This window comes from Hoplias malabaricus, chromosome 5 (assembly GCF_029633855.1).
Source record: "Hoplias malabaricus isolate fHopMal1 chromosome 5, fHopMal1.hap1, whole genome shotgun sequence".
In the NCBI taxonomy this organism is placed as follows: domain Eukaryota; kingdom Metazoa; phylum Chordata; class Actinopteri; order Characiformes; family Erythrinidae; genus Hoplias; species Hoplias malabaricus.
In genome coordinates, this window is record NC_089804.1 from 41346505 (window position 1) to 41369341 (window position 22837).

At 39.2% G+C, this 22837-nt stretch overlaps 1 protein-coding gene across 1 annotated transcript in view; it reads right to left on the bottom strand.

Moving 5' to 3' along the window:
- Nucleotides 1-525: 525 nt before the first annotated feature.
- cntn2 (contactin 2) overlaps nt 526-22837 on the bottom strand; it is a 49133-nt gene continuing 26821 nt past the window's right edge. Inside the window, exons 3-23 of the mRNA XM_066671559.1 lie at nt 21503-21644; nt 20549-20724; nt 19929-20024; nt 19628-19840; nt 19368-19470; nt 17784-17965; nt 16667-16803; nt 16165-16294; nt 14547-14697; nt 14014-14141; nt 12350-12525; nt 11602-11722; nt 10977-11135; nt 9818-9967; nt 9367-9437; nt 8967-9201; nt 8494-8609; nt 7005-7191; nt 6720-6832; nt 6123-6291; nt 526-4069 (exon numbers count right to left, since the gene is read on the bottom strand). Of these exons, the coding sequence (XP_066527656.1) occupies nt 3957-4069; nt 6123-6291; nt 6720-6832; nt 7005-7191; nt 8494-8609; nt 8967-9201; nt 9367-9437; nt 9818-9967; nt 10977-11135; nt 11602-11722; nt 12350-12525; nt 14014-14141; nt 14547-14697; nt 16165-16294; nt 16667-16803; nt 17784-17965; nt 19368-19470; nt 19628-19840; nt 19929-20024; nt 20549-20724; nt 21503-21644 (3068 nt within the window). The 3' untranslated portion in view covers nt 526-3956. The remainder of the gene's footprint in view (nt 4070-6122; nt 6292-6719; nt 6833-7004; nt 7192-8493; nt 8610-8966; nt 9202-9366; nt 9438-9817; nt 9968-10976; nt 11136-11601; nt 11723-12349; nt 12526-14013; nt 14142-14546; nt 14698-16164; nt 16295-16666; nt 16804-17783; nt 17966-19367; nt 19471-19627; nt 19841-19928; nt 20025-20548; nt 20725-21502; nt 21645-22837) is intronic.

Here is a 22837-nt window from a genome sequence, read left to right on the forward strand (position 1 = left end):
ATTAATCATGATAAGTTAAATAGAATAGAGGTGGAGATAACTATAGTGACATATTTTGGTTAATCAGGAGCATTGTTACTTTGATCTCCTACTTTAGAGTAGTCAAAAAAAAAAAAAAAAAGTAAATGAATTAGATTTGTAATTCTGACTCTGTTTTCATAAACTTAACTTGACGTTAATAAAAACCTTATGTTTAGAGTTGGATTATGTATCATCAGCATGTTCCCGCCTTGTACCCAGTGATTTCGCAGAGGCTCCGGACTCACTGCCGCCCTGAACTGGATTTCCTCTTGACCGCTCCAAATACTTCCAAATTACCATAGTATCTAAACGTCAAAAGATGGGAAACAATAATCTTTTAAGTTCAGTTTTGATTTTCTCCTAACACTGAAAAAAAGGGAGGGTCTGAGTGTAGTGTTGCTTAATGCCTGGAAATCTACAGGAATATCAATAAATCAAGGATCTAACTAGTGGCATAACGGGGAAAAGCACAGACATTTTCCTTAAATACAATTAAAAGCAGTTTATTGAAGAATATTTACATGTTCCATTTGGCTCATTCAGTTCACATTGGACAGGCTCAAACCGGACATTGACAGTAGTTCAAAGAGACAACCCAACCTCAGCTCGAGAAGGTGACACCATCCATTGAAGGAAAGGAAAAAAAAGTTTGAGGAAGCTGCTACTTTATACTGATCTTTGACCAGACAGGTTGCATAATGGCAAATATTACAAGCAGAATGAAGTTGGTTCTCATCAGTAATCAATGTTCAGCTTCTGTTCATTTATGATGATGATGATACAGGTTACAGTGAGTCGTCTTGTTCATTTTGATTGTGAGAATACATTTGAAAACCACAATGAACCACACAGGGCATGAGAGAGTTTCTCAAATGGCATTGTTGTCTGACAGATGTCTTGACTGTGTGACAGTAGTTGGTGTGTAAGCATAACATTGGAAAAGACAAGTGCAGTACATAGTCATTCGTCAGATTAAAAATAAAAAAGTTGAGGATGTCTAGCGACAAATGCCCATGGAATATTAGAATAAATTAATCATCATCTGATTAACATTAACATAAACATGACTCGAAGCACTTTCCTCGCGATACAGAGAAGTGCCTTTAGTGTGTGTTTCTATTTTACGACTAGATGAATAAATGAATACGTTCATGTGCTAAGTGCGGTGGGATTCTCTAACACTGCCGGCCTGCTACGTTTCTCTTACGTTCAACTAAAGCTTTCCTAAATTCTTTGTATTTAGTGATTCACAACATTTTTGGTAACGGTTTGAATAAATACCACAGGAACAAACTAGAAACTACAAAACAATGCTGTGCGTTTGTGTTTAGGGTCAGGTGCCGATCAAGAGAATGAAAATGTCCTGTTCCTTCAAGTTTTAATAAAAAAAAAACCCAAAAAACCCTGTGTTACACAAAGAAAAGTGACCCAAAGTCTTCAAATGTGTACATTTCACTGGTCGTATCATACACTATATGTTCAAACATCTGTGGACACTTTCATTCATTCATCGCTGACTTCGGTGTCTAGTTGTGCGCACACAGGTTGTGTATTCTTCACAAAACTGGTCTGATGACAGGACATGAGGTCACCATTCTGTCGGTTAATTGAGTATAAAGCCCTCTTCTATGGCTTTGGAGCAGTGGAAGTGCATTTTCAGGACTAATGTAGCTCTGTCAACTGTCAACTATTTTATATTTAACATCAATACTTGTTTTCGCCAATGCTCCTGTGGCTGAACACATTCAAATCCTCATAGCAGTATTCCATAAACAGTAAAGACTGTTCAGTTCAGTTCCCAGTTAAAACCCCATACTTAAGTGTCTACAAACCTCTGGACGTATAGTGTATTAAGAAGAGAGAAAGAAACACCTTGGGGAAATAGCTTCTCTACATTTGACTTACGCATTGCAGTGAACACACACACATTCTAGTGAGCAATTGTTCACACACACACAACCAGAAAAGGGGCCAGTGACCACCTCGGCGCTCGGGGGAAGTTTGGGGGTTAGGGGCCTTGCTCAAGGGCACTTCAGCCATGAATGAATTTTCTTTCTCCTTGTGACCCTCTGGCCTCAAGCTCGCTTCTGTAACCCCAAGACCACGGCTGCCCCCACTGTGGCACACATCTGAAATAAAGTTATTTATCTAACACTGATACCGGCTAAAGAAGTGTTTAATGCATTTAGGTGTTAAGAAAACCCTGCTTTTAAAGAATACTGCATGTGAGCTGCTCAGTTTCATCTCATTATTAAGTGTAATATTAGAAGATCTGAGGAATATCAAAGCTGTGAGATGATTGTTGTGTTATGTAAAAGACATCTGGGCACTGATAATACTCTAGTGGGTGAAGAAAAGAGGTTTTAAAAATGAAGGAACTCTAAAATCAACTCCAATTCCAAGTTAAAATCCAAAATAAAATGATTTGATGAGTCAGTTCCACAGAGTACGTTTCTTATTTCCTAAACGTACAAACTCATTAAGTGTGAAATCTTTTTTCTCCCTGTGTACCCTGGACATTTCCCACACAGTTAATGTGTAAACGGACAGCGATGCATTATTGGAAATACAGTGATATCCTCATTACGTTGTGCAACACTTCAGAGTCTTTCAAAATCAGTTCCTTGAGCTTATTCCACATGTCACATGTTTTTTTTTTCCCTACAAATATACAAACATATCAACTGTAATTTTGTAACAAATTTTAGACTTTCTTTTCTTTTCCACCAATTAAAATCCTGACAGTTTATTACTTATATTTAATTACTTTATTGATGTGCATTAAGGTGTATTTTTCTTCTGATGACTCTGTGGAATCGAGTCCAAATCTTTCAGTTTAGAATTGGAGAATTAAACTTTAATTAAATTACATTTTTATAACCCTGCTAACGATGGAAATGGTTCTGACACAAACCTAATACACGTTTTGCTCTAGTCTCACTGTGGTAGTCCACATGCTGATAAACAAACAACAAAGACATAGCCTTTGGTTGTGATTATTTCACCAAACCATAAATAACACCACTGCGGGAGGTTAAACAGAGCGCACTGAACTGCATCTCCCTCTTTGACCCCCTACAGAAAAAGTGTAATATATGATCAATGATCTACGTGATGCTTTTACATAACATGACAAAAAATGGCGATAATGGAAGGATAGCACACAAAGATAATCACAAACACAGAACCCTGATAAAGGCAGTTAACTCTGTAAGCCATACTTCCTTTACAACCTTGGAGGTCTTTTGTTTCTCCAGTGACCATGGCAACTGCAACTCCAAACAGCTCAACATGTACGTACACACACACACACACACACGCTCGCGCATTTGAAGCTGAAGGGTTTGAGCTTTACAACATTTCAGAAGTTAACACAGACACAAAACACTGTAAACAAATAACTATTTTAGCAAAATAATGAAAACAGTAAACCTTCATCCGATCCTCGACAACTTATAAAAAAAGAGGACTCTTTCCTTACAATGTTATTATTGTGGAACATGAATACCATTATTAACATATCCCAGCACTTTATGTACATTTATAAAACAGAGTACAGTGAGATGTTGACCATAGTGGACCTGTCTGCGAAATTATGACTAAATCTGAGTGAAAATTACCGAATCCTGAAAATCAATGCCCATTTCCAATTAACCAAGAAATGGGCTGATTTTCCTAAGGCCAGGTTAATGACACAATCACATAGTCAGCCCTCCTTGCATCCCACAATGACCAGTAGTCCTTGTTTAAAAAACGTTTTTTTTCTATACAAAGTAATAAAACAACTGTCATTCACATTTTTTTTAACAAAATCCAAGCTACTCAACCACCCCCAACCTCCCCAGTTAAAGACCCCGAAGTCCTGCCACTCCTGGAGTAATCATCGACCAATATCTGTGGCGTAGTAGTGGGAAAAAGACATTTTCATTGGCTGATCACAGTAACAAGCAGCCAACGAGATTAAGGACCACTCCAGCTGCCAGGAGGACTGATGGGCTGGATGATTTGGAAATGCCTGCATTGTTGTTCTGAACCATCATTCCAGTGCCTGTGGGATAAAAAAAAAAATCATTAACTACAATTATCACTATATTCTTCTCATTTAAAAAGAACCATTTAGAATTGTCACTATGATTCACAGTAAAATGCTCCTTTTTTTGACATAAAGCTGTGTAAACATGAGGCCTGAATGGATTTTTGAATGAGGCACGGTACCTGGGGGTGAGGGAGAAGAACGTATTCACATACATCGTTTACGATTGTAATCAAGAAACCCTTTTTATAAAATTTAGAAGTACTTTCATCACCATTTGCTTGCTCTCAGGTCTCTTTGCTCAAAACAGTGTGTACAGTAATCCCTCGCTACTTCACGGTTCATCTTTCGCGGATTCGCTACTTCGCGGTTTTTTCAAGGGGGCTTTTTTATTATTTACATGTATTAGACTGGGCCTGTAGGTGACACAATATATCATTTACAAGTGTTTCTTACGTACAGTACATGTGTTGTTCACTTCCACATCCGAGTGAAATTTACTGACGCTAAATCACAGTTTAGGAATGACTCTATTAAAGAAACTGGTAGGATATCACATGTAGTTCCAGCTGAAAAACATTATAGAACGACTGTTTAATGCAAAGGGTGGGTTGTTAACAGTAACAGGGAGGGTTTTAAAAGTCCAAATTCTCGTTAAATACATAAAAATATCTTTTCTCTACTTCGCGGAAATTCTTTTGATAGTGAAAAGGCATCTGGAAGTTTATAGACAGTGGAGAGACTCCAAATCTTAAAAAGCAAAAACCGAGATGCGGATATTGCTCTATTCCTGCTCCACAGGGGGGTAACACTGACTTATTTTTGCTGTTTTGCTGTAAGCCTCAAATTCAGGAGACAGCCAACTGCACGAAAGCAAATGTACTACAAAATGAAATGACTCTTACAAACTTACAAACGAGTTTCTGTGGAAGTTCAGAGAGTGAGCAGAACTTCAGCCACATACAAACAAGAGACGTTTTTTCCATAAACACACCGTTATACCCAGAGAGAACAAAACCAAACCTTAAACAAACCGTAGAGAACTGCAGTTCCCCACAATTGTAGACATTCCCTTTAAAGACTAAGCACCAGCGATATGAAAGTGTCAAACAAATTAATACAGTGGAATTTGAGTTCCTAACTTGTGTTTATTAATAGTCAGAAAACATGTTATTTCTTACTAATTCAAGGAACGGTGTTCGGAAACTCTAATAGGCGTCTTGCCTGTGACGTAGATGGTGGACAACAACTCTAGAAGTTGCACTTAATTTAATGTAAAATGACAAAAAGGTGTGTTGTTTTTGGCTGCAATCATTCAATGTACAGTGGGACATCTATTCACAAATGGCCCAAAGATCCCAAAATATCCAGAAAATGGACTAAATTTGTCAACTTTAAATGGGCACTTTGGAAAGGACTTGCTAGTCCCTTGCAAGCAAAGCTTGACTTGCTAAACTCGGTGGCTCAGATTATACTCGGCTACGTAGCTGCATTACGGAGGTTTATAGTGTCGGATGAATTCGAGTTCGACTTCGATCACATTTACAAGAATAACGGTTCCTCTAAATTTGAGTTTAGCTTATTGCTAGGCTATTGTCATGAATAATGTTGGTTATTTAGCTAGCTAGATACTGTCATAACAGTCAGTCATAACGGTGTTATACCGCGACGTTGTTCAGCTGTTGTCCACCAGTGACGTCACGGTCGCGTTCAAGAATTTCCGTAGCGAGCTCGGGTTTTTCCGTCGGTTTAATAAAATTGTCAGTTTTAAAGCAAATTAAGCTGCTATTTTCATTTTAATTCATACTTATATATGTCAGTAACTAAAATAATGTGAAATATTCATGGAGGTCCATTAAGTGTTGCTTAGCCTTTAAGGGATAATAAATAAAACACACTTTTATTACATTTTATAATATATTTTCTTGCTCCAGTAATCAAATTTACTCAGTTATTAATGAAAACACTGAACAAATGTTGGTCACAAATACTGCATCATTATGAAGTTTCTCAGCTTCACAGGGACTACTGAGCACATCCATCCTTGCGATCCTAATTACTTACATACCTGAATCTCGAGATACAATGATCTCATGTGCTGCTCCATCACCTCCTTCTCCCCAGGAGCGGATCTCCAGAACCACATAGCCATTGTCTTTGGGCAGAGGCAGATTGACTGATGTTTTTCCTTTGTCCAGGACTTTTAAAGCCGACTGGCCCTCATACTTGTATAAGACCTAGAGGCATAGCATTGGAGCAAAACGCTAATTATTCTTCAAATTATAGCAAAAAATCTAGAACGTGCTAAGCTACTTCTGAGCAGATATCCCAGATATGTGATGCTGCTTTCTCATTACTAAGCCTTGTCTGATTAGACTGCTTAATGTCCAATTCAGTGTGCTTCTTAAATCATTCACTATTAGGATTTAACGTGTGCTGGCAGGTATTCGACAGAAGATTAAAGATGACACTGAGCATAAAATAAGAAAGATGAGTAGTCATGATCCATCACAACTAACTGTGATTGATTTTTTATTTTTTATTTTTTAAAGAAGGAAGACATGAGAAACCGAAATGCTCTACATTGTTAAAGGACGTGTGTGGGAACACCAACCACATGTTTAAAATGTTGTGTCAAACATGACTTGACGGAAGAGTCACTTACTTTGTAGCCCTGCACTGTCGACTCATTGTCCATAGATTTTACATTATCCCACCTCACTGTAACCCAAGAACCATCTGTCTTCCATGAAATGTTCCCTGGAGGGCGATTAGGGGCTAAAACGGAATGAACATTAGCACAATATGTAAACACCATATGCCAAAATTTGTAGCCACCAGTGAACAGTAACATTTTTATTTAATAAAAGACTACGTTTTACCAGAGGAAACAATCATAGAACATTTCTAGCCAGATCTTACTGACAGCCTGAGCATGCACTGCACATACGGGGTTTCTTGGTGATGACGGTGGTCCTTGGTGAAGGTGGGCCTGTGCCTGCACTGTTATAAGCCAGAACAGTGACGTGATACAGGGTGTTGGGCCTTAACCCGGAAACCCTAGCTGTGTTCTCCAGCCCTGCCGTCCTCACGCGGTCCGCCGCTGCTTCCCTCTCGTGTTGCCGCCAGTACCGGATCTAGAAGTAAAAAACATGGCACAACATCCGATGTTTATTACTTCTTTTACTTGATGTTCCACAGGTGTTAAGTAATAGTGAACTGAAAACCTATTTCAGTGTGTTATAAATGTGGAAACGTTCACATTTGAATTAAGTAGATTCCTTTTTATTACATATTGTAATAAAATGTATATAAGTATAAGTTAATGTATATAAGTATTACATTAAAACCCAACAAAAATATTGATCATATACATTTGTTTGTAGATGCTGATTAAAAAGTGGTTTAAGGGTTAAAGGATTCCCTAGTGATTCTATCCAGATTTTGAACTTCACAAATGAAATGCACCGAAGTGTAGAGTACCACTCATTAAGCAGGAATTAGAATACACAGGAGGTCCTCGGGTTACGTCAGTCCCGAGTTACGATGTTTCGTGGTTACGACACATCCCCTATTTACTGTATAAAGCCTTGTTTTGACGTAAGTGGTTTTGCGTCGTAAACGTCGTAATGTGAACTTCGTGTTTGGTGTGCTCGGCGAATACACGGTTACGCAGCTCGGGACCGAGGAGGATAAGTGCTTACAGTATGTTATTTACGTACAGTATGTACGTATGTTTCGACTTACACCGAAAATCGGTTTACGACGCGACGTAGGAACAGATCAACGTCGAAAGTCGAGGACCCCCTGTATTAAGAATGCATTTTTATTGCAGGATAACAGCAAAACTATTTTTGTCTTGTTTTTAAAGAACCACATCTCCCTAATTTTCCAACAGAACATTAAATGTATTTAAGTTTCAAGCTTTGCATCTTGTATTATTTTTTAAAGAAAGTAAGGTGTAATTATTTGGGGGATTCACTATAAATTCTAATATAAACAACAGAATATTTCAATATCATTTTCTATATATTTGGATTCAGATTAGGAGTACAAACGACAGTTAATAAGATGTCATGAATAATATAATATTAGTTATTACAACATTCACTTTAGATTGTGTAGCAGCCATTGCTTCAGTTCTTTATCTGCTCTGTACAGATAACTATTTGCTGACTCTAAAGAAAGCAGCCACAGTAAATGAATAAACCCCTGCTTGTCCTCTACCTCTGCTGCCAAGTGAACAGGCTAATACCTGGCACTCTGGACTGTTATTAACACTAGCAATCTTACAGTAATCTCTCATATGATGACCACTGCATAAACTGCGGTCCCTTTAATTTCTTCTTGCCTTGTACATTTATCAGTAGAAGGTGGCGAGACTGTGATGTATAAATGACTGAATGTGTAAGTGTAAATGAGGAGGCGTCGGTTCGGACCTCATAGCCTCGTAGTACTCCATTGGTGCTTAAATGCTGGACTGGTTCCCAATACACCTGGATCTCAAAGGCTGTTACTGCTGTGGCATTGATCTTGCGGGGTGATACTGTGGGCTCTGAAGGGATAAGAATGAAAGACACTGTAAAAAAAAAATGCACTAGAAAATGAAGTAATGTATTATTTAACCACTAGTGGTAATGCAGAGAGTCTTGAGCCAATTTGAACCAGAAGCAGGAAGCAAACATTAATACACTGTCATTGACTAAAATCTTCTATCTCAGAGTGAATTTAAAAAAGTATTTTAATGTAACGTTTTTAATTACAGCAGGTTTATATTTTTAAATTAATCTCAAAGACACAGGGATTTGTTAAGACGGTTATGATGTTAATGCTTTACTTCAGGATCACACCAAGTAAAATAAGGCCATCTCTGACAGTTTCTTAGTCAAGGTCCTGAAGGTCCTCGTCTTACCCTCCTCTGCAGAGTGCACCACAGCTATCTGACTGAAAGGGCCTTCGCCTTTCCTGTTGTAGGCTTTGATTTTGACCTCAAAGGGGCAGTATGGTGAAAGACTCTGGTTGCTATAGACGTATCGAGATGACTCCACTTTTGGCACACGCACGACAGTCCATGTTGAAGCCTCTAGCTTCCGGAATGCCAGGATGTAGCCAAAACCATCTCCGTTCTGATATTCCCGTGCCATGGGCTACATGTCATTAAAAAGAAAAAAGAAAAACAGCAACATTAGTAACACAACACAGGAACAACACACAAGAAAACTTCGCAAATTCTTTTGAAAAAGATAATAATTTAGTTTCCTTTAAACATTACTCTCTTGTTTTTTTGTAAGTTTCCCTTCATGTTTGCTTACTGTCCATGTTATGATGAGCTCACTGCTGTCTCCTCCACCTCCTCCAAGGCCACTGGGTGCCACTGTAGGAGCTGAAACACCAACAGACACAAAACAACTCATAACGCACAACCAAATCTCTGCAAGGGTTAGGGTCATCTTTTAAAATGACATTATTATTTAATCAATTAATAGACTACACAGGGTTTTTTAAAAAAGTGAACAATACATATCAGACATAGCCTTTAATATACTCCAACATCTTAAAACTGTAAGTTGAAAGAAAATGCACATAAATTGATCTGAAACTGTTAAGAAAAGTAATCATATTTTCAGGTTTAATAATGTAATCATAAGAAATCTGATAACGGCGTCTGGAACTCAAACCTTGGGCACAATGACAGTCTGTTAAAGCAAGTAAGATCCTGAAAACAGATTATAAGCCTTTATAATAATAGCGAATTTCTCTGACCTGCCTGTTTGGTGCGAATGGGCTGTGAGGGCATGCTGGGTTCTCCACTGCCCAGAATATTGCTGGCAATGACCTGGAACTCGTAGTCCATCCAGGGCCTCAAGTCAATCACACGGGAAGATTCAGCGTTGCCCTCAATGTTAACAGGATCTTCATAGACCAGTGCATTAAAAAAAAGATGATATGGTTAATATTACATTTAAAGGACATGTGGTTCCCCAAAGCAAAATGTTGAAAATAACAGCAGGCGCTAAACGCGGACTGAAATCAACACTTCAAAATCCAGAACTGTGTCTCTGTACTCTGTACATCCACCAAAGGCTTAGCAACTATTCTGAGCCAAGGTTTGTGAGATAATTGCCAAAAAAGTACATTCTCAGTGCAAAACTGTGAAGAATGTAGGTCTCGCCAGCTACCATTCATAAAGCTGTGAAAGAGTCTGGAGAAATATCGGTCTGTTTTGGGCAAAGCCAGATTCCACTGTTGAATATGCGTTTTTACTGTTGTCAGTAAAATAAAGGTTCAAAAAAAGTTCATAAATCACAGGTTCCTTTTATTTTTTTTTGCATTTAAAAAAACTAGTAATGTTTTGTTTTGATTAGGGCACATCAGTGAAAACAATTATGTTTTTAAGAATATTTAATAATATATGTGTATTTTAACTGTAGTGGCTTGTGTTATTGTTTCGCATTCTTAATAACATCCTAAACACCTTAAAAGTAAGACAGAGAATGTATTAAAAGTTTTAATAGCTGTTTTTAGAACATGTCGTTGGGTCCGTGGGACATGCATTGAGTGTTGACTAAACAATGAGTAGTGACAAGTTTTCTTAGGTATCAGTTAAATATTTCGTAAGTATTTTGATAAATTGAGCATCGGTCCCACAGACACAAACACCACAAATGGGATTATAGAGAGTACGTCTGTACTGTTCATAGTACAGTTCTCCATCTGTTCAGTTTTCCATCTCCCTCTGCTTATTTTCAGCTCTATATATCAGAAAAATAGGTGTACGAGCAAATATATGAATACATGCTTACATGCATATGTCTCTGTGTGTCCAGAGCCTACACAGAATCACTGGGCACAGTCCAGTATTCAGCAGAGTTAAAATGATTATTTTGCTGATTAAAGGCATCTGTAAACCAGGACGTCTCACCTGTCCTCATCCTCTTCCAGTCATGTGAATGTTCAGAGCGGCCCATGATCACATATTTTCCAATGGGACTGTGATTGTCATAGCCACGACTCCAGCTAAGCTCCACCGCTGTCTCGTTTACATTTTTCACCACCAAACCTCCAGGGGGCCCTGGAGGTCCTTGGAGGGACACGGGAAAAAAAAAGAGCAATGTTAGGGTTATTTTACCATTACTTGACATTGTCCAAAACATGTACAACAGCTTTACTCCCGTCAGAGCCACTCACCACAGTAGCACTTCACCACAATGATGAAAGATTTTGAGTGGCAAGGTTACTTTCATCAGAGGGTTTTTTTTTGTTTTATTTTACAGCTTGAACAATTAGCATTTGCTGAATATAAAGGCTAATAAGTGTCCCGACATTTGCCCCTTTCACACCTGCGCGGTGATCCAGAAATGTTCCGGAGTTTTCACAGAGAAGCTGTGTGTGAGAACGTGGTCATGCAACATTCGTTCCAGACTTTATCCTCCTCGCGCCCTGGTAAAGACTCTTTGCCTGGGGCCTGCTAAACTCAGTTGTGTCCCAGAGAGCTGTAATGAGGTCTCTGTCTGAATTCTGCCCATACACACAAAGACACCACTTACCTCTCACCACAAGCCGGGCAGATGCCACTGCGCTGTCCACCACTGTCTGAGCTGAGCACATGTAGTAGCCTGCTTGACTCAGCTGAGCGTTCACAATGACCAGGTCACCGATGGTCTCCTTCTGCAGAGAACAATGAGGATAGACCACTCAGGCTGGTGCTGGGCAATATTTATAGGATTTCATTTCTTGTGATGAATTTGCATTTTTTTGTATTAATAAAGGAAGGACTTTTATTCTTTGATACTTTATGCTAAATATACATTTTTTAACACAATTCAGAATTCTCTTATGACACCAAAGGGAATCTTACAAAGCCTTTTCACATTTTTATCAATTATTGCTATCTATTGTTGAATTATTTAAATGTAACTGTTGCTATGACCCCAGTGTGTTTTTAAAAATGCACATATTTTCCAATTCAGTGTTATTTTTAAAAATGATTTTGGAGTATATTCTATTAGAAGGCAGTTGAGAAGCTAATTCAGAAGGAAAAGCTAATCCTGCTCCCGTCCTAATGAGCATCAACATAATCTCGCAACAACATGCTTCTTTTTAAATTCACAACAGTTTATCTCAACTACAGAAGCCACAGCTGCCTCATTAATGAACTAAGCCTTTTATCAAAGAATTAGAGCCAAACAACAAACGCTGCACCGAAAGAACAGAAACCACACTGATGTAATTATGTTTTTTTTTTTTTTTTTTTTTTTTTACTTTTTTTTAAGCACATTGTTGTAAAACACCCACCCCCTCCACGCGATGGTAGGGTCCATTTGGCTCCTCCAGGTCCAGAAGAACCCCATTGAGGGACCAGGTGAAAGTGAGGTCCATGGTTGGATCATGTGAGGCATGACACTGCAGAGTAACATTTTCCCCCTGGTTGATGTCAGCATTGGAGGGTGCTAGTGTAATCTTGGTGGCGTCTGTGCATTTCACATATTTGGAAACCATAAGAAAAGTGAGGAAAAACAACAGAGGACTAAGCCTGACATTGTGGCATTGGTGCATTTATAAACATATATACTGTGTATTTATAAATATATAGTTCATAACAATATATTTTCCTCTAATGTTTCCATGTTTTTTTATAATTCTATAGAAAATATTTACATATTGCAGTGTTAATTATTTGGCAGTAGTTCATTAAGAAGAAAATGACTCATTCTAAACTTCAGTCTGTATCCATAGATGTTATTTTATTACCTTTTTGTTTTATTGTGTCCCACTTTTACAGCACCCTTCTCTCACCCAACATTACATAATAACAAATAGTTAATCTGAATGCTGTTATCTTGCCTTAGGCTGAATTAATTCTAGTTTAAGTAATCATCCGTTTCTAGTGTAAAAGAATGTGACTTAAGTTTCATTTCATTGGATTTGAAAAGGGCAATTATTTCTATAAAAATAGTGCTGTCAAAATGGACATGTTAATGCATGTGGGAATTTACTGTTTTGTTAATTGTGATTTGAGATTGAGATTATATAATAAAATAATAAAGAATGCCTGCTCTAGTCAGTTTGTCATTTATACCACACTACACAAGATGATGATGAGATACAGTGGAACCTCTACCTACGAACTTGATCTGTTCCGTGACCCGGTTCGTAAGTGGAAAATTTCGTTTCTCGAGTCAGTTTTCCCCATTTAAAATAATGGAAAAGCAATTAATGCGTTCCAGCCCCCACCCCGAAAGTCACCCTTTCTGCACTGATATATGTTTACAACACTCTCAAATTAGTAAAAAATACATGTAGCGTTACTAAAAATAAAAGAGAAATACAGTGGAAACAGTAATAAAAAAGAAATAATAAACTTGTAAGTGGTTACACATCGCTACCTTGAAGACGTGACGACTGGCTGGAGGAGTAACACAGGCACTGGCTGTATGACGGGGGGTGGGGGGGGTGGGTGGAATAACGGAGAGTAGGCGGTGAATGTGGGGAGACGAAGCGTAGATACGGCTTAACTTTGCACGAATTTCGATGTCTGCTATTTACACTAATGCTAAATTGCTAAAGCTACAATTTGCTAATCTTAAAAGCTCACTCAAGTCTGGGCGCTGGGAGACTCGCCTATTGGGGTCAGTGGCCATTTCCAGCCGCCGGCTTGGGGGAGGCTCGGGTTCGTTTCTAGAGTCATGGTTCGTTGGTGGAAGCAAAAAATATTCAAATGCCCGGTTCATATCTTGGAAAGTTCGTTAGTAGAGGTTCCACTGTATATATATTTTTTACAGTCTTTTAACATAAAACAAATGGAAAGCTTAGATTTTCAGATACAGAATGTAAAGGCGATTATAATTTATTTAAAAAAGTTCCATTTCTTTTGTAAATATACAATTCTCTAAAATGCATTAAGACGGAACAGCGAAATAACAATAACACTACACGAAGAGTTAATTACGTTGGTGTACCTCTGACTGAAAGATGACCAGTGCTGTTAGCTTTGCCCAGGTAGTTCTCGGCAAAGCAGGTATACTTCCCTTCGTCCGCCCGGCTGATGTTATAGATCCACAAAACCCCATCTGGAGTGACTGTGACCCTGTGGGCAGTTTCATCAGCTGTTATTATGCTCTCAGCCTGTTGCTGATCTATCAAAAGAATCGAGTTGCTCCAATCATCGTTTCTTTGTTTCATCATTTCATTACATTCCACTGAACACGTAAAGCAAGGTCAGCCTGTTTAGGCCTTTCTGCAAAAAAAATAAAATGAATAAAACCCCAAACACTGGATGATGCCAAACATGATGAAATCAGCTGCAATTCTTTGATGTGAGTCGTCGTGAAGTTATTTCTTGAAAAAGATTTCTTGTCTACCACCCCCTTTCCTCTTTTCTTTTCTCTTTCATCACACCATGTCCTTGAAAAGTCCATAACTAGCATCAGGGAAAGCCAACACATCGTCTATTTAGTCCGACAACTTCAGAGAAAACTGGATTATGTATTACCTGCTGCTGTTGGTCAGGAGCTCAGTGCCGCGACTCCAGAAGAGCGTCGGTTTAGGAGCGGCTCGAGGTTTACACTCCATTTTCACCTGACCGCCACGGGCCGCAGGAACCAGCTTCCGCACTGGATTCAGCCTAAAATCTGGAGCCTGGACTGGGAGAGCACAATCCGTACAGAACAGGAGGAAGAGGAAGAGGAAGAGGAAGGGAAGAGTGCAAAGGAGGAGGAATCACACGGTATGAGTAAAGGAAGGAGAGTGCCAAGGAAATCTAAACCTTTAAAACAACTACAGTGAGGGTTTTGGTTTGATTGTATGGGTGAAAAAAAGGATGTGGACATCCCGGTAGATACAGTTGGAGAAAAGAGTAGAAAGAAGCAGATTAATATGTAACACATTCATTTACATTGTGAAATATAATGCTCATTTAACTCATTTAACACTGCCAAATATCCCACTCAACCAAATGAGAAACTTCAGCTCACAGCCAGGGTTGGAATGTAACTGAGGCAGAGTGCTGAGGCAGAATATTCAGAAATAAAGCATCAGCATTTAGTCCAAGCCACATTCTAAAAATGCACTCATCTGAATACATTTCGACTCGATGAAAAATACAGTCTCGGGGAATTCTCATTTATTTATTTTTAAAAACATTACTGTGCAAAGCAAACGAGCTTAGACCAACTCTACAGAGAAAACACTTTAGTTAAACTGTCGGTATACGTTATCGCTCACTAATCAATCCGTCTACATGGATAAATCAGTCTCAGGTTAATTTCTAACATCGTAATATTGATGATTTGAGTTCTGGAGGTTTTCAAATATTGTCAATTTTTGTATAGATATTAGCACCTAATTAATATTCGAATTATAACAGAGGCAACATTTAAAAATGGCAGACAATAGCTGGAATATTCATTAACACAAACTAGTCTAAGACATTAGTAAAAAACATCACTGTACAGTAATTTAGTGGACATAAGCTAACTGGGGTTAGCGATAGTGTGTGTACGTCTGTGTGATTTTTAAACTGTGTGTAAATTAGATCAGCTAACACTTGTCATTTAAATCTCTGATTTAAAGCTGATTTTCATTAAAATACTTATTTTCTTAGCTTTATGAATATGAACTAACAACATTCATCCAGTCAGATCTTGTATATTAAGTCAGCTTTACGTTTTCCCAAATCTATTTTGTCCAACTCTACACACATCTTAGTTGTACTCAGAATACAGTATGTATTTTTTTAAAATTTAATTCCAATTAAATTCATGTTGTGAGTGTATGAACAATAACATATTCATGAGCAAGGTGACATCATTGGGGTCATCTACAGCAATATTCAATTAAAAAAAAAAAGTTTACACTGTAGTCTGCTATGAAGCTTTCAATAATAATATATACATTCAGAAAACTGAGTTTGTGGGTGAGGCATGAATAGGGCCCACTGGTTAGTTCAGTGATGAGCAGAACGCTACTTAATATCAATAAAATTTCTTGGGCAAGACTCCCAACATTACGTCATTCTACAACTGTAGTGTAATTAAAACCGAGAGTCACTCTTGCTAAGATGTCTGCCAAACCCCACACATTAGATATTCACTCGAGTGAGTCCTGCTCACCTTGAACCCTGAGTTCAGCGTTCGAGTAGATGGTGCCATGCTTGTTCTCAGCCACACACTGATACATGCCAGAATCCTCCAAGGCCAGGTTACTGATTTTCAGAAGGCTGTTTGTGACCTCAACGCGGTCCTGTAAACAGACGAGATAAAAAAAAAACACTCATTTTTGACAAAACACTCAACAGGATTGACACACTTGCAGTTCTACACCAGCAATGTGTGTCAAATCTGTAAACGATTACTTAAATATACTCCTCGAATGTTATCAGAAGAAACAGCTCTATTCTTTACTGCAGTGCCCCAATTGTGAGTCTAGTGTGTGTGTGTGTGTGTGTGTGGACTTCATCCATTATAGCATTGAAATTGCCTGGTGGTGAATGGTAAACACTAGACTTGTGTTGCAGATTCCAGGGCTCCTGCTGAGGAGATTGTTTAGAGTTATAAATGAATATGCATTCAGTTACTCTTTACCACTATAGGTGTGTGTGTGTGTGTGGCTGACCTGTGTGCTGAGTGGTAATCCATTGCGTAGCCAGCGGATTATGGGTCTTGGTTTCCCTGCAGCTACACAGCTCCAATGCAGCTCTGAACTGATCTCCACTTCAGAATCACTCATCACCTGGAGCCACTCAGGTTGGGCTGAATACACACGCACACACACATATCATTATTCATCCACAATGTCCTTATTTCAATGTAGGCTGTGCCAAGAAAGCACTCTGTAGAACCAGCACTTAAACAAGTGTACTTATTCTAGCACATTCTGAATAGTAAAACATTCAAACCATAATTACAGATCAAGTGATTTGACCTGCTAACTCAACACTACAGAGGTCTTATTAGAGTCTTTAAAATAGAGGTTATTCGTCAGCATTGAGTGGATTAGGCAAGTCGTAACATATACATGATTTGGAATTCAAAGGCATACATCATACACCAATAATTATAGAGTTTTAGTGCATTAAGTTGCTTTTATATATATATATATATATATGTGAATGAGTTTTCCTCGCTACTAAATATTCCAATTGGGAACCACAGCAACTCAGCCACAAAGTGGTATGCCACATAAAATGACAAAGCAGAGTCAGTGGATGCTGAGGCACATAGTGCGCTGATGTCACAAACATTCTGCAGACCTCCAAACTTTGTGGCCTTCAGATTAGCTCAAGAATAGTGCGTATAGAACTTCATGGAATGCGTCTGATGGTGATTGATGGACACGCTTTAAAATTAAAACTTGTTCTTGTTTTCTCAGAGAACTTCATTGTTAAAAACTGCCACTTGATCATGTCTTCCGTGTTGTTCAGAGAGCGCTCCCAGTTGACTTCAGAACAAAAGGCTTGATATGGAGATTTTGTGTAAAGCTGTCATTTTTAAATGTTATTTTTTATACAAATTGTTTTTTATAGGATTACAATGGGTCCAGAGACTAGCTGGAATCACTGGGCGTAAGGTAGGGACACACCTTGGTCAGGGAGCCAAAATCTAATTCCATACAAGACAGAAAAATAAATGAGCATTGTAGAATTATCAATGCTATCTTCTACACTGAGGAAAATCTATTTATTTCTACCCTTCAAGCTATTAGCACACCATAGTAAGGTGTGTAAGTGTACCTTGGACAGAGATGCGCCCCTGGTGTACATCCTTTCCCTCTGAGCTGTAGGCCTCACATTCGTACATGCCCTCATCATCAAAACTCAGGTCAGGGATGATCAGAACTGGGGCATCTGCACTCACCCCAACCTTAGAGGGTAAAAGTCCATCCACTTTCCTCCAGCGGTATTTCGGTGTAGGACTGAGAGAGAAAAGAAACCAGATTTTCAGTAGATTGATGGAAAACTTGATACCAGGTAACAGTTAAAGGGGACCTCTACGATTGTGGGGAAACACCGTTCTCTCTGGTTTGCTTACGTTAGTTACAAATTACGTTTGTACATGGCTGAAGCAGCTGTTTCTGCTCTTCTCTCTCTTCACATTTTCATCAGCTCCATCCTGTAAACAACCGAATGATTTTTGCTGTTTTTTTTCTCTCCTGTATTGATGTTAAGCGACCTTGAGTGTGTGTAAATTAAATGTATTATTATTAGGCAACAAAGGTTAATGTTTTTGCATTCATAAGTTGCTCTGAGTGCACAAGTCCCTCTTGTTTTTCAGCTACTGAAAAGCCACTTTTATCACTTAAAGGCAATGTTCATTATTGTAATCAAAAACCCTGTGTATAAAGCTCTGAGTGTGTGTCCTCTCCATGTGCTGCTCTGCAGTCGGTTTGCTCTGGAAACCTCTCTAATGTGTTTACGAAGCCCCTGTGTCTGTAAAAGTGTAATAAAAACAAAGTGTCTGGGTCCGGTGCTAGGCTTTCTCTCTCTCTGTGCTCACGGCAGAGAAACGCCATCTGGAGGTGTGAAGAAACCTCCAAAAAGCATGAACCGAGATGAAGATATTGCTTTATTAGGAATGAATGCTCACTGCGTGAAAGTAAAGACACAAAGTGCAACTCGAGTAACAAAGGAGTTTCTGTGGTGATTCAAACAATGAATATAAAGAATTTAAACTTCAGCCGCAAACAAACAACACTTTTTCTTCAGATGCTGAGTTTCTGAATGTAAACAAACCAGAGAGAGCATCAGAATCCAAGACTCTACTTTTAAAGCTTGAACACTGGTGAAAAAAATTAGTTTAATCAGCTCTGAGACCTGAAACAGTGTGCTACACTACGGCATAATTTACAATATGTATAGTCAGCTCCAACCACTGTTAAGACTGTCTGTTGTTTGGTATTTGTTTTCCTGGTGAGACTTTTGTAACTCTTGAACAATGAATGAGTGAGTTTTTTTCTTTTTTGTTCCTATTCTCAAAACATGTTGTCAGCTTCACTGTTCCCAGATATATATTATAAATACGAGATATTGTCTGGCTCTCTAAGACTATGTCCGACCCTGGCATGAACACATGTTTAAAAACACAGAAATACTTGTGTTAACTGAGCAGCAACAGGGCTTTCACGTACGTGTACCTGCTAAAAATCACAAAAGAGTGTCGGTACAGGGCTGATGTAAGAAAGAAACTGAACACTCAGCATATAATGAGGTTCTGGATTCTGACTTCATATAAGAATTGTGTTACAGTATGTTGCAGATGGAGAGGTGCACCACTCGGAGCTCCACTGGGGATAGCATCTCTGGGCCAAGGGCACGTACTTGCCGTAGGCGAAACACTCCAGCTGCGCAGTGTGGCCTGCAAGTGCATATGTCTCTGAGGGGAAGCGCACGCGGATGCTTGGACCAGACTTTCGTAGGTTAGCTGAAGATTAACAGAAAACAAGACTGCAGTGAAGAAAACATGTTCAAGCATGACAACAGTCTTTTAAAATCTATAGAGAAAAAAATAATTAAAGGCACTATTTCTCAAACTTCAAGGGCTGACGATAAGAGGCGAGACGTTAGCGGTTAGCACTGACCATCAGGCTGCACTGTGAGCTGGATGGCTTTGCTGAAGGTGCTCTTGGTGCTGATATCCATGTTAATGGTGGTGAGACAGAAGTATTTGCCTGTGTCGTTAGCTCTGGCATTGGCGATGTACAGGTTGCCCGTTACCTGGGAAACAAACAACCTGCCTTCTTCTGGGTGGACAAAGCTAGGAAACTCATTGAGGATCCATCGGTAGGAGAGAGCTATAAAACATGGAGACGATAAGTTGCCTTTGCTCAGCTTTGTAGGTGCATAAAAATCAAGGATTGTTTTTTTTGGCTTTACGGGCACCTGGGTAGTGAGCTGGTGGTTGGCAGGCAAGGAAAGTTCCGACCCCTTCATATGCTGTTTGAGGATTCCTACCTTCTGAAGGGAAATCATGAAGGTCTAACAGAAAATAGAAAAAAATAAAATAAAGCACAGAAATTAAAAGTACAGGGAAACAGATGGACACTGTAGGGTCCATTTGATGAGCCCCACTGACCACACCGGAGTACTTTGTAGTTCTGGATCAGAAGTGGATCAGACACAGCAGTGCTGCTGGAGTTTTAAAAGCCCTCAGTGTAACTGTTGGACTAAGAATATTCCACCTCACAGAGTGGACAGAGAGTGGACACAGGGTTTAAAAACTCCAGCAGCACTGCTGTGTCTGATCCACTCTACACCAGCACAACACACAGTAACACACCACCACCACGTCAGTGTCACTGCAGCGCTGAGAATGATCCACCACCACATCACACCTGCTCTGTGGGGGTCCTGAGCGCTGAAGAACAGGTGAAATGGGATCAGAAAGTATGCAGAGAAACAGGACTACAATCTGTAATATTCCTGTATGGTCAGTGGAGCTGATCAAATGAACACTGACTGTAGATACAACGTAGGTTCGTGGAGGTCTGTAGCTTACTCACAGCCAAATTTGAGGTTGGCGGCACGGCTAACGATGGCGCCACAGCGGTTGAAAGCGAGGCACTGGTAGGAGCCAGAATCTGTGCCGTGTTGTGGGTTATTGATGACCAGGTTACCAGCTACAAGTGTGTAGCGAGTCTTTTCTCCTATCACCACTTCGGACCCATTCACACGCCACCTGTGAAGAGCGTGACAGATTAGCAACGAGAGTGAATCAGCTTCCTGTTCAGAAGCTTGTTTATTTTTTATAAATTTAGTTGTGTTTTTTGTAGATGTTGTTTTAAACATATCACCAGCGCAGACACAGCACACACAGAACAGTGGAAAACACATTACTCTCTTCTCAAAACCTCATGAGGCTGAAGTCAGCTTTTAATTTGCTAGTGTCCTGTTCCGCCTTAAATGGTGCAGCAGATGCCATAGACCTGCCGCCCCATTTAAGGTGGAATTGAAAGCTAACCTAATTGTGCCGTCTATGTGGAGTGAGTATTTCATTTTGCTCAGTTCTGTGGGTATCCACTGGTGATGGATTTTAAACCTAATGTTGCCTTAAGTGCTAAAAACAAGTTCTATGTTTCAGTATTTTTGTGAGCTTTCATTTGTGTCCTTGAGTTAAAGGAGGTCTGGAGAAGAAGACTGTTCTACTGCCTCGATAGCAGCTAATCCTACAGTTCAGTTAAATATCAGAACTGTGATGTATTTGTTTTTACATTTCTCTCATAATATCTCCTAAATGAACAGAGAACAGGCTTCCACCATGTTTTATTCGTCCTGTCCTCCATCTGGTCTGATCCATGTGACAGAAAACAACCTGTTTAAAAAATCGGAAAAGCTGCACATTCCATAAACTTGGTATTCATTTGTTCTGAACAGCATGAGGAGTGTGTGTTTACATTTTGATGCAGACTGTTGTTGAGTGGATTAGTTGCTGCTAAATGCTAAATGAAATGCGTTACCTGTAGGACGCTGCAGGGCTGGCCCTGGCCTGGCAATTCAGGGTCACTTTACCCTCAGGGAGCCCCTCTGGGTAAATCAGACTGGATGGCTGCTCTTCAAACACCGGCCCGCTGTCATGACCCGACACACACACATCTCCAACTAATATCCACACAAACACACACACACACACACATCAGGGATGACCCATTTCACACCAAGAAGACTTCTTATGTCTTCATTTACTGAGTATTTTTCTCTGTATTTAGAGATCAGGTGTCCAAAACCTGGCCATTTTATCAGAACCAGGCCAAAACCATTGATTGCTTGGTACAGTAGCTACACTAGGATCGGACAATAATTCAGTATTAATCTTTATCACAATATAAACTGTTTGAATAACATTGTTTTGATTTAAAAAAAAAACACTTTCATTATTTCAATACACATTATTTACAGTCACAGTTCGGCACTCAATTTAAAAATGAGTTTAAAAACATTAATATTTACAAAGCCAAGAAGTTTCCTGTGGCTTTTATGTTGTTAATATCGATACAGAGATGATATTATATCAACTGAAATTAAGAAATATATCGTGATATAAATTTTGGCCGTATTGTCCAGCCCAATCTCAAATAAACACCACAAGCATCAATGAATGCTGATAATTTAGCTTTGTTATAGGAGCAGGACTAATGCATCACAACTGGACATTAACAAGAGAAACCGGTCCGGCTACGTGCAACGACGCGGTTATTCAGAAACATATTTACAAATGAAATAATCTCCGTGCCTCCGTGCCACTGACTGGTCTGATGGAATCTAATTACTCTATTAAAGCATGTGGATGCCAAAAGGGACCCAAACAGAAGGGTCTGTCCTAAACGAAGACGCAGTGAATCTGCAGAAAGGATCCGGAGGATGGGAGAGTATTCCTCCTGGGCAAACTCAGCAGGGGATACATGCTGTCAGATATAATTGCATTCACTCAAGCACTGTGACAAGCAGAGGAGAACCAGAGGGATGTACACACACAGAGTAGATTCTCTAGGTAGCTGCAGATACTTCCGTAGCTTTGTGAATTGGGTCAGAGACTGGGATTATAGTGTAAAAGAGAATGAATGCGAGGGCAAAATGTGTTGTGCATTTTCAGTTTTAGCCACAGGGTATATACAGTGTTGTCAGTGTTCGTGTTCATGCTTTTTATATCTATATTTTTTATACAGTTTTCAACATGTACGACTGCACTCTATGAACCCATTTAATGAGATTATGCTGCAACTGTGATATGTTCCGCATTGTAACAAACATTCATGGACAAAATAATTCACATTTGTTCAGTTCCATTAGTTCAA